General features: G+C 36.5%; 1 protein-coding gene across 2 annotated transcripts in view; it reads right to left on the bottom strand.

The window, feature by feature from the left end:
• The window catches only part of SNX14 (sorting nexin 14), a 121688-nt gene that overhangs the window by 35632 nt on the left and 66851 nt on the right, over positions 1–19205 (bottom strand). The window contains exons 13-19 of one of the 2 annotated variants that reach the window (XM_006870644.1): positions 14279–14434; positions 13800–13924; positions 13232–13290; positions 9497–9523; positions 6164–6296; positions 2380–2581; positions 1181–1264 (exon numbers count right to left, since the gene is read on the bottom strand). In XM_006870644.1, coding sequence (XP_006870706.1) covers positions 1181–1264; positions 2380–2581; positions 6164–6296; positions 9497–9523; positions 13232–13290; positions 13800–13924; positions 14279–14434 — 786 coding nt within the window. The remainder of the gene's footprint in view (positions 1–1180; positions 1265–2379; positions 2582–6163; positions 6297–9496; positions 9524–13231; positions 13291–13799; positions 13925–14278; positions 14435–19205) is intronic. The other variant, XM_006870645.1, reaches the window with a different exon arrangement.

Raw genomic sequence — 19205 nt, 5'->3', positions numbered from 1 at the left:
AATATGTTTAGTCAGGAAGGCAATGACAGCAACTTTGAAGTGCCTGGTTTAAATTCTTTGCCACCTAAAGATATATAGATTGGTTGGTTATGTACTGTGGAGTCAGTTCCAATTTATAGCGACCCTGCATAGGGTTTCCGAAGCTGTAAATCTTTATAGGAGCAGAAAGCTTCATTTTTCTCCCACAGAAAAACCGGCAGTTTTGAACAGCTGACCTTGAAGTCAGCAGCTCATCTCATAACCACTGCACTACCAAAAATAAATTAGAGAATCTTTTCTAAATTCTTATTATTTAAAAAAACCAAAACCTTTTAGAATACTGATAAGCAAAGATAAGAAAGTAAAAGAGTACATTCCAATTATTCACTATGCACATCATGTTCTTAGGTGCCACTGTGTCAACTCCTGCTCACGGTGACCTTATGTATAACAGCAAAATGCTTTCTGATCCTGGGTCCTCTTCAGAATTGTTTCAGTCCATTGTTACCACTACTGGGTCAATCTACCTCACTGAAGATTTTCCTCAATTTTGTTAGCCCTCTGGTTTACCAAACATGATACCCTTTTCCCCCAAGAGTTTGGTCTTTCCTGATGACAAATCCAGAGTAAATGAGACTAACTCTCATCACCTTTGCTTATAAGGAACATTCTGGTTGTATTTTTTTAAGACTGACTTGTTCTTTCTTTTGGCAGTCTACATAATTGTTGTTGTTGTTAAGCACCTTCAAGTTGGTTCCAACCCATAGTGACCCTGTCTAGGATTTCCAAGGAGCAGATGGTAAGCTCATCGACCTTGCAGTTCAAATGGCTTTGAAGTCCAGCACATTAACCCACAGCGCCACACCAGGACTCCAGTCTACATCATAGTGCTTATCAATTACAGTGTACATAAATAAGTAACATTGTTAAATTTCTTTGCCAGATTCTTAAAAATCAAAAAACAAATTTGGCATATTAATTTTCAAGAAGGCTAATGGTAAAATGTGGAGTTCTGGTATGGCACTGTGGGCAAATGTGTCAGACAGCAAAGACATTTGAACTGCAAGGTCAGTGGTTCAAGCTCACCAGCTGCTCCTTGGAAACCCTATACAGGGTCACTATGGGTCAGAATCGACTCAACGGTACTTAACAACAACGGTAAAATGTAAAGCTTTATTTAAAAAAAAAAGAAAGAACTTACCATGAAATTCTGTCAGTTTTGATTCAAGTACATAGAATTCAAGGTATCTTCTATAGACGGACCAATGTTCCGGCTCATGTCCCACTATAAATTGGAAGAATGTACACTGAATAACAAATAATGTTATAAGCTACTACTAAAAAATACAATATTTAAAACATTAAGTATATAAGGCAGGAAATTATTTAAGTCTTAATAATTTATTATTATTTTAAATCACATCATTAACATTTTTATCCCATATTTTAATTTCAAATTACTTATTGTTGTTGTTGTTAGGTGCCATTAAGTCAGTTCCAACTCATAGTGACACTTTGAACAGCAGAATAAAACACTGCCCAGTCTGGCACCATCCTCAAAATTGTTACGTTTGACCCCATTGCTGCTGCCACTGTGACAATCCATCTCACTGGGGGGTCTTTCTCACTTTTGCTGACCCTCCCCTTCACTTTACCAAGCATAATGTCCTTCTCCAAGAACTTATCTCACCATCCTGGCTTCTAAGGAGTATTCTGGCTGGACTTCTTCCAACACAGACTAGTTTGTTCTTCTGGCATTCCATGGCACTTTTAATATTCTTCTCTAACACCATAACTCAAATGTATCAATTCGTCTACAGTCTTCCTTGTTTATTGTCCAACTTTCACAAGCATATGAGACAGTGAAAATACCATGGCTTGGATTAGCCTTTACACTGGTATCTTTGCTTTTGAACACTTTAAGGCGGTCTTGTGCCACAGATTTGACTTAGGCAATATATCTTGGCTACTGCTTCCATGAGTGTTAGATGTGATTCCTTACTAGAGGCTGGTAAATATCACATATTTATGAAGTTATTCAAGAATATACTTTTTAAACAATGTAATCACAGAGTTGGAAGAAACTTCAAGAAATTAAACTATTTTAAATGATTCTGAGTTAATATAATAGCTAATGATGATGATAACCAAATTATTAAAAAACACACTAGATAAAATGCCTCACTGGATTGTCAGGTGTCACATATGGTTGAATGGATGAATTAAATAACTGGTAATTAGAGAAAATTTAAGCTTTCTTTCAATTTTCTGTTCTGAACACGTAACTAATTTTAGATATGGAAGCAGACCCAATAGCTAGAAATTCTAAAATGTTTATCATACCTAGTAACTAAAGACTCATGAGCATCTTTTAAAAAAGGCATACATCAAGATTCCTACCTGCTCTTCTATCATTTCTTTCAACATCAATACAAAACACAGGAATTCTCTCCTTTTTCTCTCTCCTTTCAGAGGAGGGATCCTCAAAAAAGTCAACATATGGAATGCTAATTTTCCAAGCAGCCAGGTTTCGAGGAGTATTGGGTGTGCTAATAGCCTCTGCAGGAGAATCATCTTCCATTACAACAATACCTTCTTCAATCTGGAAAATAATCATCAGGATGAATTTAATATTTCTAGTAACTTTAGAATTACCATAGCATTTGAGATATAACTCTAAAACAGTGTATCTGTATCAATTTTATAATGCTTATGACTTAAGAAATTAGGAGGTAATTTCTAATTTTCTAAAGAGCTCTGGTAGCGTAGTGGTTACAAGTTGATAATCTCAAAGTCAGCAGTTTGAAACTACCACCTGTTTCACAGAAGAAATGTGAGGCTTTCTGCTCCCAAGAAAATATACAGCCTCGGAAACCCTATGTAGGGTCGCTTTGAGTAGGAAATCCTATATACGGTGTCTATGAGTTGGAACCAACTCAACGGCCCTTGACAACAACAATGGTCACCCATGTTGGATAGATTTTAGCAGAGCTTCTAGACTAAAACAGAATAGAAAGAAGAAGAGACAGACTACTTCTAAATGGTTGGCCACTGAAAACCTTATGAATAGCAACAGAACACTGTCAAATATAGTGCTAGAAGATGAGCCCCTCTGGTTGGAAGGCACTCAAAATCTGACTGGGGCACAGCTGCCTCCTCAAAGTATAGCTGACCTTAATGAAGTAAATGGAGCAAAGCTTCTGAAACCTTAATTCACTGATGTGGCACAACTCAAAATAGAAAGAAACAGCTGTAAATATCCATTAATAATCAGAATGCAGAATGTGTGAAGTTTTAATCTAGGAAAATTGGAAGTCACCAGAAATGAAACTGAACTCATAAAGATTGACATCTAAGCATTAGTGAGCTGACGTGACTGGTACAGGCCATTTTGAATCAGACAATTATATGGTTTACTATGCTGGGAATGACAAATTGAAGAGGAACCATGTCACATTCACCAAAAATAACAAGGAGGAGCTGGTGGGTTTGAATTGCTGACCTTGCATTTAGCAGTCCAGTGCTTATCATATAACACTCCACCAGGACCCCTAATTCGTGTTAAAGGGAGCAAAACATTATAGATAAGCAATTTCTTCTCAAACATACTTTTTTTAAGGCACATTGCAATAATCAAAGAAAATGTTACCTTGTAGGACTTAAGAAATTCTGAAGCTGCTGTTACTGAAGTGCAAGTGACCCTGTATAGGGTTTCCAAGGAGCAGCTGGTGTCTTTGAACCACCAAGCTTGCAGTTCAAACTGATCTTTCAGTTGAGTGCTTATCTTACAGCACCACACCAGTAAAGAGAGATTATTTCCAACATTCTGTCAACTACCTAACTCTTGGTTCTCCTTGCCTCACACACCTGGTCCCTACTACTAACTTAAGTGAATTCTGCGCATCATGCCCTCCACAAAGCCCCTGGCAATTATCCCAATTTTGTTGTTCTTATCCCAACCTGGTTTTCAATGATCCTCAATAAGACTGGTAATGCTTTTGAGAGGACTTCTTAATGTTCTGTTGGAAAAAAAAAATGTCTTCAAAGCCTAAAAGAAAAATGCTATAAAAACAGATGGTGGGTTTTGTCTTTTGTGGGACAAAGTCACCTCCTTCTAAGTCTAGAAGAAAAAGCAGCAAGTGTAAGGGGAACTCCCACTTAGGATTGGAGCCTCTGTTGCAAGGTAACATTTTCCATGATTATTACAATTGTATTTTTGTTAAAAGATCTGGCTTCTGAGGAGAAAGGGTAAAATGGATCAGAAAATTATAAAGCGTTTCTTAAAAATATAAGACCTTTTTAAAAAAAAAAAAAAAGGAATGATCTCATAGTCAATCTAAGAAACAAATGGAGAACAAATTCATAGCAACATAAAAATATCAGTGAGAGACAAAGTATAAAAGTCTAATAATTTATTACCATTACCATTTAAATGGTGTTTACACAGCTAAGTCTAATAAAAAATATCTAGGGCAATATTTCTCCATGAATTTTCAAGGTTTTCTTTAGTTTTGTTTAAGAATCTGTAAACACTGATTAAAACAAAGCAAAAAAAGAATAAGGAAAACAAAATTCCTATTTTGTTCCTAAATAGATACTTGCTCCCTCCATGAAAAGGTTGGGGAATTAGGGAGGCAGACAATGAAGAGGGAGGAGACATCACTCTTTCCTTGAGGAATACTAATGCTTCTTCTTATTCTCTTTTACTATATGGAGATAACTGCCAACTTACCAATATGCATACCATGTTGCAAATGCTTATTTATAAATTAGTTCTGGACTTGGATAGAAATGTATTTCAGTCAAATCCAACCTTACATACTGGGATCAGATTTCCAAGCCAGCATAAGAATGTCAATTTACCCTATATTTTACATTCAGTGTAATTATAAATTGATGGTATTATAATAGTTACAGTGTTTACTGTGCTTATTATGTGCTAGGCACACTGGTCCAAGTGCTTCACATATGCTACCTGTTTTACCCTGACTGTATCCCTATATATGGAATCCTGGTGTGGCGCTGTGGGTTAATGCACCAGACTGCAAAGCCGTTTGAACTGCAAGGTCGGCGGTTCAAGCTCACCAGTCACTCCTCGGACACCCTATACAAGGTTGCTATGAGTTGGAACCAACTCGATGGCACTTAACAACATACCCCTATATGAACTTTTTATCTCCAATGTCTAGGGTGATTTAAAGGTAAAATGAGGATTCAGGACCTCTGTTCAATAAAGATTTGTTAAACAAATTGAAAGTACAAATGAGACATCTCTGTCTTCCTGAGACTCACTAACTGGAAGAGTAGCCAATCATAAACATGTATTTTCAAATCCAATATAGTATATGCTTTTACATATGATATGGTAGAAGTACAAAGGAGAAAACATTCTGTTTGATTCAGGGATTCATGTAAGGGCTTACAGGGGAAGCAGATATATTGTGAAGTGTTTTGGTAATGCACTGATTAAAGCACTCAACTGACAACCACAATGTTGGTAGTTCAAATCCACCATAGGAGAAAGATGTGGCAGCCTGCTTCAGTATAACAAGATTTATAACCTTGTTAGCCCTATGGGCCAGTTCTAATCTAACCTATAGGGTCGGTCACCATGTTGGAATCAATGGGACAAAAGTGGAAGCTGTATTTTGAAAGATAAGTAAGAATTTTGTAAGGAAAAAAGGAAGGAAAGAAATTTCAGGCAGCATATCAAGTGCAAAGGTAAACAGAAATAACAAATAGGAGTAATGTGCATATGAATCAACTGGAATGGGGCTTGAGATTCTGCATTAACTCCCAGGTAATGTTACTGCTGTTACTGATCCACAGACCACAGTCTGACAATAGACCACAGAGATTAGGGCATCTCTATTAACAACTCTACGTTCCAAAGCATAAGATTGGAGAGAATGAATATCAGGGGAAAGTCTAACGAACAAATGTTCAATTACTTGACTACTGGAAGTATCTCGGCCTAATGGAAACTATTCTGCCTGATCAAACAACAACTTAGCGCTCAGGAATTTTAAAAATTAGATTAGCACCATGAAACTATAACTAATGAAAAAATGAGGAAGTAAGAAGACATAAAGAAGGACATAGTGAATGAGCATATCCAATGTTTTATGCCACACATAGTACACATGAGGCTATACATACATCAGGTTGAAGAGTTTTTACTTACAAAATCATCTTCACCTTCAGCTGTCCCGTAATTAGGCAACATTGCTCCTTCCATTGTGGTGCTCTTGAATACTCCTTTAATTTTGCTACCTATTCGGCTGATGGCAAATGATTCTCCTCTTTTCTGGGTACTCCTAAATATTAAACAAAAATGTATCAAGTACATAGCAAATTCTCACATGTTTATTTTGCTCTAGATAGTAATAGAGACAATGAGAAACTGTTTAAAAAACAATAAACTGAAAGTACAGTAAACATAATTTTGGAGTTCTCAAGTTCCAAATCAGGTTTTCACATCTCACAGGCTAAAATTCAGAGGGTATTTAAAGTTTAAATTTGGGGAGTGAATAAAAGAACAATATTTATTAATCAGTATTTGAAATTATCTACTACTAAATATTAGTGTGAGTCCTGGTGTGGCACTGTGGGTTAATGCACTGGAGTGCAAAGTTTGCAGTTCAAGCTTACCAGCAAACTCTACAGAGGGTTGTTATGAGTCGGAAATGCTGTATATAGGGTCACTATGAGTTGGAATTGACTTGATGGCACATAATAACAATAGCAAACATTAGTATGGCACTGTAGGATAAGCACTGAACTGCTAACCACAAGTGCCATGGTTCAAATCCACCAGATGCTCCTCAAAAACGTGGTAAGTCAGAACCAACTCAATAGCATGTAACAAGAGCAACTCTGCAATGTACATGAAAACATTATTATTATTACTACATTATTATGCTTCATATTTTAGGGTAAGAACTGGAGTGCTTGCTAATCTCAAGGTCTTCAGTTCAAACCCACCCTATTCTGCAAGAAAAAAATGAGACTGTGTGTTCCCATAAAGATTTACAGTTGGGGGGGGGAGCTGCCTTAAACTCACAAAAAAATGTTCAAAACAATATTAACTTGGATCAATTGCTAAAGTACATAGTGCAATAGAAAAAATATATAATTATGACCTCAGAATTTCATTTTTAGGGAACCAAACAACAGAAAAAACTGTCCTTTACTGCTGATAAATGCCTAAAAAGTCAACTTTATAATCATTTAAGTATTCAAAAGAGGAATAAAGTATAAAATTTATCTATTGTAATTTTTAAGTAATAAAAAGGAAGGACAAAATAACAAAAGAAAGGGCTAAAAAGGATAAAAGAAAATGTATTAACTATAAGTTTTTAAAAAATGAATTTATAAAAGTGGAAATAACTGAAAAAAAAACAAATAACATAAGCCAATTATCAGAAAAATCTTCCTTATAGAGTCTAGTGCCATATATATCATAAAATATAAAAATAACTTTTGTTCAACTCAGAAGTCATGCTCACTATGAATATCTGACCTAAAGACAGATGTTGTTGTTGTTAAGTGCCATCAAGTCATAGCGACCCTGTATAGGGTTTCCAAGGAATGGCTGGTAAGCTTCAACCACTGACCTTACAGTTCAAACGACTTTGCAGTCTGACGTTTTAGCCCACAGGGCCACACCAGTACTCCTCCAGATAAAATAAAATATATTTTAATCTAAGAAGGCCTAGTTCAATATATAACAGTTAAAAATGTATTCTTAAAAGTAAAACTAAATTGTTTACTGCAATACTGCAGTAATTATAGAAATTAAAGTATACTGATCCAGTTTACCTAAACCAGTTAGAGATCAAACTGGGTATTTTACATATCAGAGAAGAAAATTCAACTTAAATTATTTTAAAATTGGAAAAATTCTAACAATAAATACTAAGTAGTAAAAGGAGTCCTGGTGTGGTGCTGTAGAATCAGCACTGGAATCCTGAACACCTCAAGGTTGGAGATTCAAACCCACCAGCTGCTCCTCAGAAATCCTATATAAAGACGCTGCAGTGGAGTGGACTCAACAGCACTTAACAACAAATAGTAAAAAGGGTACTTAAACAAAAAAAGTTATTTTATTTTAAAAAGCACGCAAATGGTGTTTTCTGAAAAACCCAAAATAATAAAGTTTTGTCTGAAAGAAAAAAGTTTCTAAACACAAATATGAGTATGTTGACAAAATATTATTAAACTCTCTAGAATCTAGATTTTTTTTAAAGATTATTCTAATCTCTAGATTCCAGATTGATTATTTAAAGGCTGGGATGTTAAAAATATGGCATATGTTAAAAATATCTCATATGTGATTATGCCCAGAAATACAAAAACACTATTACAACTGCTAGAAGAAAAAGAAGCTATTAAACATAAATAATTCTTAAAAGATTTTAGCAAAATCAGTCACTAGGACCAGTTGCCATCAAGTGAATTCCAACTCATGGCAACCCATCAACAGCCTTGAAAAAGTAGATTCTGACTGGCAAAATAAGTAATCAAAATCTCTTAAAACTCAAAACTCAAATTACTTTAAAAAAAAAATATATATATATATATATATATATATATCTCAGGCTTACTGGTCAAAAAGAGAAGAGACTATGGCCTTGACCCCATTTCAGGTCTAGAAAGGAACTCACCCTTGTGGTCCTTTCAGCCAAGCAGTTGATATGTGTATAAGAGGGACAATGACACTAATAAGGTATGCTCACCAGTACGGCAACGTTTGCCTCAGCACAAAGGTGAGAAGGGATGGCAAGGAGAGTGGAATGCAAATAGGAACTACAGGAGGATACAGGAGAACCGCTGTTACATGGAGGGAATTACAATCACTGAGATGAAACAAAGTGTCTATAAAACTGATGATCTTGTCTGTAATGAAAAGTTCTGATACTTTTAAGAGATTTGGATTATTTGTTTTACCAGTCAGTATTTATACATGGAGTCCTGGTGTGGCGCTGTGGGCTAATGCGCCAGACAGCAAAGCCATTTGAACTGTAAGGTAAGCGGTTCAAGCTCACCAGCTGCTCCTTGGAAACCCTATACAGGGTCACTATGGGTCAGAATCGACTTGACAGCACTTTACAACAACATTTACATATGTGAGTTCTGGTGAGGTGGTGTAGGATAAGCACCAGAATGGTAACCGAAAGGTTGGTAGTTCAAACCCATCAGTCGCTCCTCAGAAACCTTTATTAGGGTCACAATGAGTTGGAACTGAGTCGACAGCACTTAACACCAACAACATACGTATGTATGCTACATATATTTTAAAAAGGAGACTTCTAGACTCAAAATAGAGGCTAGTTTTAAATGGATATTGCAAAGCATCTTAAAGGGGTATTTATTCCACAGTGTTTATATATATATATTCTTTTTTTTTTTTTCCTTCCCTTTTCTGGTGTACACAAATTGCTTTGGGTATATTTCCTGGGCCTAAAGAGAAAATGTATACCGAAAAAAAAAAATCACATGCTGTCTCAACACTTACCGAAAATCATCCAAACTTAGGCTACCTCTTCAATAACAGACATGTGACATTATTTAAAGAAAGGAGAGAGAGAAAACCCAGACATTAAAAGGTTTCATTGTAGAAAACAAACAAAATTTAAAATCCTAAAAGCATTTTTGCCTGCCTGAAGGCATACCACTTGTTTTAATATAGTAGAACGTATACAGAGACTAAGCCACCCAAGACCTGGCAGTCCATATACTCCAACATGGAATTCACATGTTCATATTAGATATATAATAATGCATGCTTCACACATTTTAAATTTACGTATTTTAAAAATCTTTTTTAAGTTAAGAAGCAAAGCTAACAAAAGATAACTAAATTTAAATTTTAAAAATATATATATGCATCAGAACAAAGAACAAAAGAATACTATAAATGCATTAAAATTTTACTTTTGATAAACAAAATGTAGCCATATAGTATATAAATATAAAATATTTTACATAGTTTAAGTTACTTGACAGTAAATTATCAAAGCTATTCTAAATGTTCAATGAAATAGTGTTAAAAACTTCTTTTATTTATTCAATATTGCTACTTGAATCATTATACAGAAGCAGAGTCCTCAGAAGATTGATAGTTAATATTAAAGTTAATCAATACAAAGAAAAACAATTTAAGTCCTGGTGTGACACTGGAGGATAAACACTGGACTGCTAACTAAATGGTGAGCAGTCCAAATTCACCAGTGGCTCCTTAGAAACCCTAGACAAGGTCACTAAGAATCAGAATAAACACCAGTAACAATAATCAGTATGGATGAAAGGAACCCACATCTTTTTTGTCATTTATTTTAGTGCTGTAATATGTTGAAGACAATTATGTAATCTCAAAGTGACCAAAAAAGCTTTCCATATCTGCAGTTATGACCTTGACTAAGATTTAGCTACTATTAGGCTTCTAATATCAAAGAACCAATTCTCTTAAGTGTTCCTACATAAGAGTTTAATAATACTCAACAGGAGCTCTGGTGTGGCGCTGCGGGTTAATGTGCTGGACTGCAAGGTCAGTTTGAACCACTAGATCAGTGTTCAAACTCACCAGCCGCTCCTTGGAAACCCTATACAGGATTACACTGAATTGGATCAGACTTGACGGCATTTAACAACAATATACTAGTATTAGACTCCAAATATCTTAAATGTTTCCCAAGTGATGCTGGGAAATCTGATAAAAGTCCTTGAAAAGGATTCAAGTAAACAACAAGCAACTAGACTGGGCAAAGAATGCTATTTTAAGAAGGATGGATGCTGCTGTATTTTGGGTACCACTGAGTCAATTCAAATTCATAGAAATTGCATGTGGCAGAGTAGAACTGCCCAGTAGGGTTTTCTTGGCTATCATTTTTATGGAAGCTGATAGCCAGGTCTTTCTTTCAAGGAAATGCTAGGTGGGTTCAAAACCTCCAAACTTTTAGTCTGCAGAATTATTTTTAAATAAATTCAATATTTCACCACTATAGACAAAATTAGTCTAAAATTCTAAGTTGTCTATTTCACTTACATATATAATCCACATTGTTGTTGTTGTTATTATGAGCCATCGAGTTGGTTCTAACTCATAGCGACCCTATGCATTGTCCAGTCCTGTGACATCCTCACAATTGTTAGTTTGAGCCCACTGTTGTTGCAACCATGTTAATTCATCTCATTAAGGATGTCTTTTTTTTGCTGACCCTATACACCTGGGGAGTCTTGGTGTGGTTCTGTGGGCTAATGTGTCAGACTGCACAAAGTCGTCTAACTGCAAGGTCAGTAATTCAAGCATACCAGCTGCTCTTTGGAAACCCTATACAGGGTCGCTATGAGTCAGAATTGACTCGACAGCACTTCATGACAACAAATATACCTGGAATCCTAGTGTGGCGCTGTGGGTTAATGCACTGGACTGCGAAGTCAGTTTGAACCTCAAGGTCGGCAGTTCAAGCTCACCAGCCACTCTCCTCAGAAACCCTATACTGGGTCACTTTGGGTCAGAACTAACTTGACGGCACTTAACACCAGCATACTTTCCCTGGAGTCCTGGTGTGGCTCTGTAGGATAATGCACTGGACTTCAAGGTCCGTTTGAGCTGCAAGGCCAGTGGTTCAAATCCATCAGCTGCTCCTCGGAAACCCTGTACAGAATTGCTAAGAGTCGGAGGCAACTCAATGACACTTAACAACAACAACACTTTATCAAGCATGATATTCTTCTCCAGGAACTGGTCCCTCCTGATAACATGTCCAAAGTATAAGAGATGAAGTCTCGCCACACTCACTTCTAAGGAGCATTCTGCCTATACGTCTTCCAACACAGATTTATTTGTTCTTCTGCAGTCTGTGGTACTTCCAATATTCTCTAATGTTGTTGTTGTTATGTGCCTTTGAGTCGGTTCCGACCCACAGCGACCCTGCATAAGGTTTCTGAGGAGCAGCTGGTGAGCTTGAACTGCCGACCTTGCTTTGCAGTCTGATGCATTTGCCCACAGCGCCACACCAGGACTCCATACCATAACTTAAATGCATTGATTCTTCTAAAGTCGTCATTATTCATGGTCCAACTTTCCCATGCATATGAGCTTACTGAAAATACCATAGCTTAGGTCAGGCACACCTTAATCTTCAAAGTGACATCTGTGCTCTTTAACACTTTAAGGAGGACTTTTGCAGCAGATGGGCCTAAAGTAACATGCCTTTTGATTTCTTGATTGCTGCTTCTATAAGTGTTGATTGTGGATCCACGCAAAGTGAAGTCTAACAACTTCAATCTTTACTCCATTTATCATGATGTTATATTGAACCAGTTGTGAGGATTTTCTTTCCTTTACGCTGAGGTACAATTCATACTGAAGGCTATAGTCTTTGATCTTATCAGTAAGTATTTTAAGTTCTCTTCTTCCAGCAAGTAAGGTTGTGTATCTGCATATCTCAGGTTGTTAATGAGTCTTCCTCCAAGCCTGATGCCGCATTAGTCTTCATTTAATCCAGCTTTCACAGATTATTTGCTCAGCATACAAATTGAATAAATATAGTGAAAGGATACAACACTGGCACACATCTTTCCTAATTTTAAGCCTTTCAGAATCCTCTTAGTCCATAATAGTGAGAATCCTAATCCAATAAAGGATTCCTGGTGTGGCGCTATAGAATAAGCACTGGACTTAGAACCACAAGGTTGGCAGTTCAAACCCACCAGCCACTCCTTGGAAAATACAGGGTCACTATAAGTCAGAATCAATTTATGGCACTTAACAACAGCAACAACACAAGAAAGCAAGTAATCAAGCACTGATATATACTCATTAGGGGACTTACAGGCTAAGGGTGTACGCCTCATTAATTTTTCTAAAAGAATTTCAGGTATTTTTAGGTTATTATGTTCCAGGATCCCTGACAGCACTCAGCTGCTAACCTAAAAGTAAGCTTGTCAAATCCACCAACAGCTTTAAAGTAGAAAAGATCTGGCAATGTATTTGCATAAAGATTATACAGCCTAGGGAAATCCTAATCTTTACTACAGGGTTGCCAGGAGTTGGAATCAACTTGATGACACATAGCAAGAGAACAACAAAAGTAATTCAGTATTATAGTTCATTAATCAAATTTTTTGTCTACTGAAGTAGCAATAGAATCATATGTTCATTCAGAAAAATAGCCAATACAGATATTATCTCAAATTTACATAAATAAGTTCAAAATTAAAATATAAGTAAAGTGGAATATCCTACCTGGTGGATTTTGAATTTCGTGTTGGTGATTCTGCACCTCTTAAAATTTGTCTGAAATACTTTAAAAATAATTAAATTAATTAGACTGTTATGTGATATTGAATATGGTACTTTACCCTATTACTTACTTCCCAGTTTAAGGAAAGAATTAATTAAATCAAGTGAAAACAGCCACAGTAAAATACGGTAAGAATTAAAATGCTATAAATGGAGATAATTAGACTGTTTATTTCCATAGTTCTGTAAAACAATTTGTAAACAGACGAATGCTGTTTCTGCATCACTGCAGAGTTACAAAACAACTTAAGCATATGGAAAATCAGGTGAATATATAATAATCTCAATATATCTAGTCACATAAATAAAATCCTTGTTTTGGTATTCAGAGTTCTTTTAACAATTAACTTCTAAACGCCACTAAATTATTCAGTAGCAAAGAGTATCTATTTTCTCAATTAAGCTTGTTTTACTTTTGTTAGTTTTATTACTTGAGTCATCTGTCTAACAATGTCAGAGCCACTAAAATTTTGTATAAAAATTTTCAAAATAAATTAAAATTTTAACTTACCTCATCACTATGGCAGAACATAGGGGTAAACACATTTTCCAAGAGAGAAAGAACATGTTCATATGCTTCAAAAAGACATCTCATAGTTTGAAGTTTCACAACCTCTATATATGGGCCTTCTGCAACTATTTAAAAAGAAATCTATTATAGATATTATTAAGAACAGCATAAATACATTATATATTGTTCTAAAATTCATGGTAGTAACAAGACATTGTAAAATTATGTTTTGCAGAGACTCCACTATACAGTGTAGAAATCAACTAGAATGAGAAATTAGAACAACCAAGTTCCCGTTCTAACCTATTAGTTATATGAAAGTTTTTGTCTCATCAGCGTTTTGGTTTTATCAGTGAAAAAAAAAAATACCTGTCCATGTACAGGACACAGGCAATAAAACAATGAACAGAGAATATGTAGGAAAACTGAAAATTATAAAATAGCAATTGAATTCATTCTTATCATTATCTGGGACTTACTTCTTTGAATCTCTTCAACAATGAAGGGATCAAATCTAATTTTGTCAATACTTTCATCCAAACAATATGTTTTATAAATCTTCTGTAACTCTCCATGAAGAGATAACATTTCATCATTTGATAACTCTGGTCTCAAAATTCTATCATTGAATTCCTCTAGCAAATCAAAGAAAGAGCAAGAAAAATTCATTACTTCAATATAAAGTTATTTATAAAATCTTCATTTTCCTATTCTAACTGTAATCAGTATTAGAAGCAACTATTAAAAGCAATCTAATTCATCATTATAACCTTTTTTAAATGATTTAATTGGGAATTAAACAACTACTCAGATGTAAGCAAAACTCAACCACATATTTTATATTTGAATATAAAATATACAAATACTTGTAAAGTAACACAAATTTGCTACATTTTAGAGTGATAAATTTCTAATATTTTCCTTCAAAAAGTTAATTAATTAATTTCTCATATTAAGAATCATTTAATATTTTGAAATCTGGTTCACTAACTAACAATGAAAACTATGACTTTCTAAAGTTCCAATCAGGATTTTTACCAACATTTTTTCTCCACTACAGAGGCTGTAGACTAGTGGTAGAGCTTAGAATCTGAATAAATGAAGACATTTTTAAAAAGCAAGATGATAGTGGTTGTGGTGGTGTGCTGCGGAAGTGGTTCCGACTCATAGCCACACACTGCATAGGGTTTGCAAGGCTGCAAATCTTTACAGGAGCAGAAAGCCTAGTCTTTCTCCCACGGAATGGCTGGCAGTTTCAAACTGCTGACCTTGAGATTAACAGCCCGACTCGTAACCACTACACTTATCAAATAGTACAGTCAAAATACTGATTGTCTTTCAAAATCTTTATTCTAATCATTGTTCATAAGAACCTTGACCTCGTTGGTTTCTCCAAATGCGGAAGAAAGAAAAGTGACGAGAACTGAAGAGGCTTGGAATCAATTAGTCTAGTACTAACAGAACAGGTGAATACCAGTCTCCATGACTCTGAGACCTTAAGAACTAGATAGTGCCCAACTACCACTGCCAACTGCTATGAAAGGGATCAGACTAGAGGTTCCTGGATAGAATGGGAAGAAATGTGGAATAAAATTATTAAAAACAAAATGACCTGGCTTACTGGTCAGAAAGTGACTGAAGGACCTGAGACTATGGCCCTCGACCACCTTTGAGGTCTGGAAATGAATGCACTCTTGTGACCCAATTATCACTCAAGAAATAGCCAGGCATATAGCAAGAACAACACTAGTAAGGCATGCTCACTACAGAATGGTCAACCATTCAAAAACAAAAGGACAATATTTTCCTAAGGACAGAGTTGAGAAAAAGGATGGAAAGGTGGGTGGAATGGAAATAGGAACCACAGGGAGGAAGTGGGATAATTGTTGCTGCATGGAAGGGATTGCAATTGTTGAGATGAAAAGCATACATTTGTTGAATGTAAAACTGATGATCTTGCCTGTAAATCTTCACTCAATTCACAATAAAACGTTTAAAAACAAAAAGCTTGCCCCTTAATTCTTCTTTGTTTTGTTATGAATGCATTCTTTTTCTTTTTAAAGTTTTTATTGTGAATTGAATGATAGTTTATATGGGAGAACATTGGTTTTATACCATCGATTCATTGCAATGCTTACAATCTCCTCCATATGCATCATCAAGCAACAATATTTGCTTCTATTCTCTCTGGGGTTTTTGTTGTTGTTTGGTGGGGGGGGGATTTACACAAAAACACTCAAGAATATAATATAATCATTTAAACAACCAAAGGGCACATTCTGCAAGACTTCCTCCTGGCTTCCAGCAGCCAGTCTCTCTCCTTCCATAGGTCCAGAGTCCTTAGCTGCTCCCTCTCGCCATGTCCTTATCTCTGCCTCCATCTCTGGTGTTGCTGCTATTCTGGATACGGTCGGTCCTGCATTCCACTTGTGCTCTTCTCCCTTGATCGTCCTAGGGACCTGTTTCTGGACTAACTAAGATTAACTACTCCCCCATTTTTGTTATAAAACTTCTACATTTACAGTGTGACAGTCACAATTAGTCATGATAACAATTACTCACTACTGAATCATAAAGTATCTTATCCCCATCTCTTTTCTACAAACCCATCTAGACAAAATTAAAACTATTCAGTGGGGCCTCTACCTTCCCCTGCACATACTTAAACTAAACTCCCTCTTGAAAACTGGTAAGCCAGTTACTTTGTACCTTTATCATCATCCCCTCATTTATAGGTAGCCAATGTCTAAGTTGCCCGTCCCTATCTACCCTGTATACAGAGGGACTAGGACTGATACTTGATGTGAAGACGCCTTCCCTCTCAGTTGGTATTTTGAGCTACTACATCCATAAATATAAGTCAAGTTCATCAAACTGTAGCAATTTACACTTGCTTCCTATATCAAATATTGTTTTTTATCTTCCTTTAGTCGAGTTCTGATTATCAAGCCATCAAAGCTAAGTCAGATGGGTACTATCTGAAAGTTTGGGCATTCTTGTATGTCTCCCCTCAGTTCTTAACAGCTGGACACTTCACTTTCAGCTTTAGCCTTCCGTGGCTATGTCCTTCTCCATGGGCTCAGGAATTCCCAGCTTTTATCATACTTTCGACCAACCAGCCCTTTCTCTTCTCTCTCTCATCTTCAGGTCAACGGGAATATAATGGAATGCGATTGAATTCAACCCATTTCTTCATTGCTGCCTTTCCCCCTCTTCCACTCACCAGTAGACCAATATGGTCACCAGCAAGCTTACATGCTTGTTTGTGTGTTCCCTTTGAGTGTCAGTCTTGGAGGTGGGTTTGTCCTGAAGGGACTTGATTGCTTTCCTGGATGGCTTCCCAGAGAACAACTTGCTTGTTCTTATAGTAGCTAATCAGACTGCCATTTTTGTTTTGCATTTTTCCCGCTGATCTTTCTTTCAAGATGTATCTTCTGCTGCTCTAGCTGTTCCAGGCTGGTCTGCTTGTCCTTTCTAGTGGGAATGTCCCACCTCAGAGGGTTTTGGATGGGGTTCAGGATTCCACCTAAGGTCTTATACATTGCAAAGGCTCTGCAAGAGACCTATTTCACTGAGCAAGTTCTAGAACTCCTTTTAGGTATTCCATTTAGGTATTCCAATCAGTTATAGGCTGAAGACGGGCTTACAAACTTTCCGTAAACATGTTTCCTGATATTTTTTTCTATCTCACTTAAATGTCTATTTTACAATAGTAGGTGAGGGAAACCAGTATTCATAAGACAGTCAAGCATGTTAACACTATTTCCCCTCTTCATACTATGCCTCAATCCCTGTATCACAGAGCTCTGTTGTTCCAAGGTTGAACATACATTACTATTTACTTCTGTCCAATTTAGCCCACCTGTCCCAGTGTTTCCCTATCTACCTTGTTCTTCCGCCCTCCTCCACCTTCTTGTGTATTGCCCTCCCCAATACACAAACTACAATGTGTCTACCACCTACCCTGTGCTCTACCGTCCCCTCCCGCCATCCCCTTCCCCACCTTATGGGTAACTAACAATTTTTTTTTTTTCCTTTTAGTATGTTGTCCCTTAATCCTTGAATATCTAAATTAAAACACAGAGGAAAAGATGGAGCTTTAAAAAGGAAACATGAAACAGTACCTAAGATTTGAAGGATAATACCCAATGATATAATATACATGTAAGTCAAGTCCAAGAAGAAACAAAGGGAGAAAGTGGGGCAGTAAATTTGAATAATAGCCAAGAATTTCCTAAATTAATGAGAGACCCCAACCCACATATCCAAGAAGTTTAGTAAAAATCAAATTGAATAAATATGATAGTCAAATTGCTAAAAAGAAAATATTTATAAAAATAATCAGAGGGAAAGGGACATACTACATATAAAACAACATGAGAATGGCAGCTGCTTTCACATTAGATATAATGGCACCCAGGAAACAATGGATGATAAATTCAAAGGACTGAAAGAAAGAAAAACAACAAAAACCAACTGTCGACATAGAACTCCACATTCAGTGTAAATATCATTCAAAAATGAAGACAAGAAAATCCAACTATTGGTCTCTATACTCATCTGGAGTCGAACACAGTAAAAGAAACCAAAGACTGAAGGAAGATACTAGCCCACAGGGCTAATAACCCACATGCATTACAGCCTCATCTAACCAGAGGTGAACAGAACTAGATGATGCCCGGCTACTGCTACAGCCCATTCTGACCAGTGACACAATTGAAGGCCCTGGTAAAAATGACAGAAACATAGAACAAAATTTCAATCATAAAAAAGATCAGATATACTAGAATGATGGAAACTGGAGGAATTCCCAAGACTTTTAATCTAGGACTGAAACCACTCCTAGACTTATCTTCCAGTCAAATAATAGATTAGATTATAAATAAAATAATATCACCTGTGAGCAATGTGTGTGTTAAACAATTAACAAATGGGATCAAACAGTCACCATTTACCCAAAAGCAAAGATGAAAGGTTTTCTGAGGAGTGGTTGGTGGATTTGAACCACCAACCTTTGGTTCAAACAGACCTTGAAATCAAGTACTTATCATATAGCACCACACCAGAATGCCATAAATTGTTGGGTAGGGTGTGGGGGTGGTGGTATACTGTCAAGTTGGTTCTGACTCATAGCAACCCTGTATTGTTGATGTGGCACTACAGGATAAGCACTGGACTGCAAAGTCGGTTTGAACTGGAAGGTTTTTGTTGTTGTCAGGTGCCATCGAGTCGGAACCAACTCACAGCGACCCTATGCACAGCAGAACCAAACAATGTCCAATCCTGGGCCAACCTCACTACCGCTGCCACACATCCTTCTCCAGCAACTGTTTCCTTCGGACAATATGTCCAAAGTATGAGAGACGAAGCTTAGCCATCCTGGCCTTCAAGGAGCACTCTGGCTGC

Source organism: Chrysochloris asiatica, unplaced genomic scaffold (assembly GCF_000296735.1).
Source record: "Chrysochloris asiatica unplaced genomic scaffold, ChrAsi1.0 scaffold00146, whole genome shotgun sequence".
Taxonomy (NCBI): Eukaryota; Metazoa; Chordata; class Mammalia; order Afrosoricida; family Chrysochloridae; genus Chrysochloris; species Chrysochloris asiatica.
This window is presented reverse-complemented; position numbering and strand designations above follow the sequence as displayed.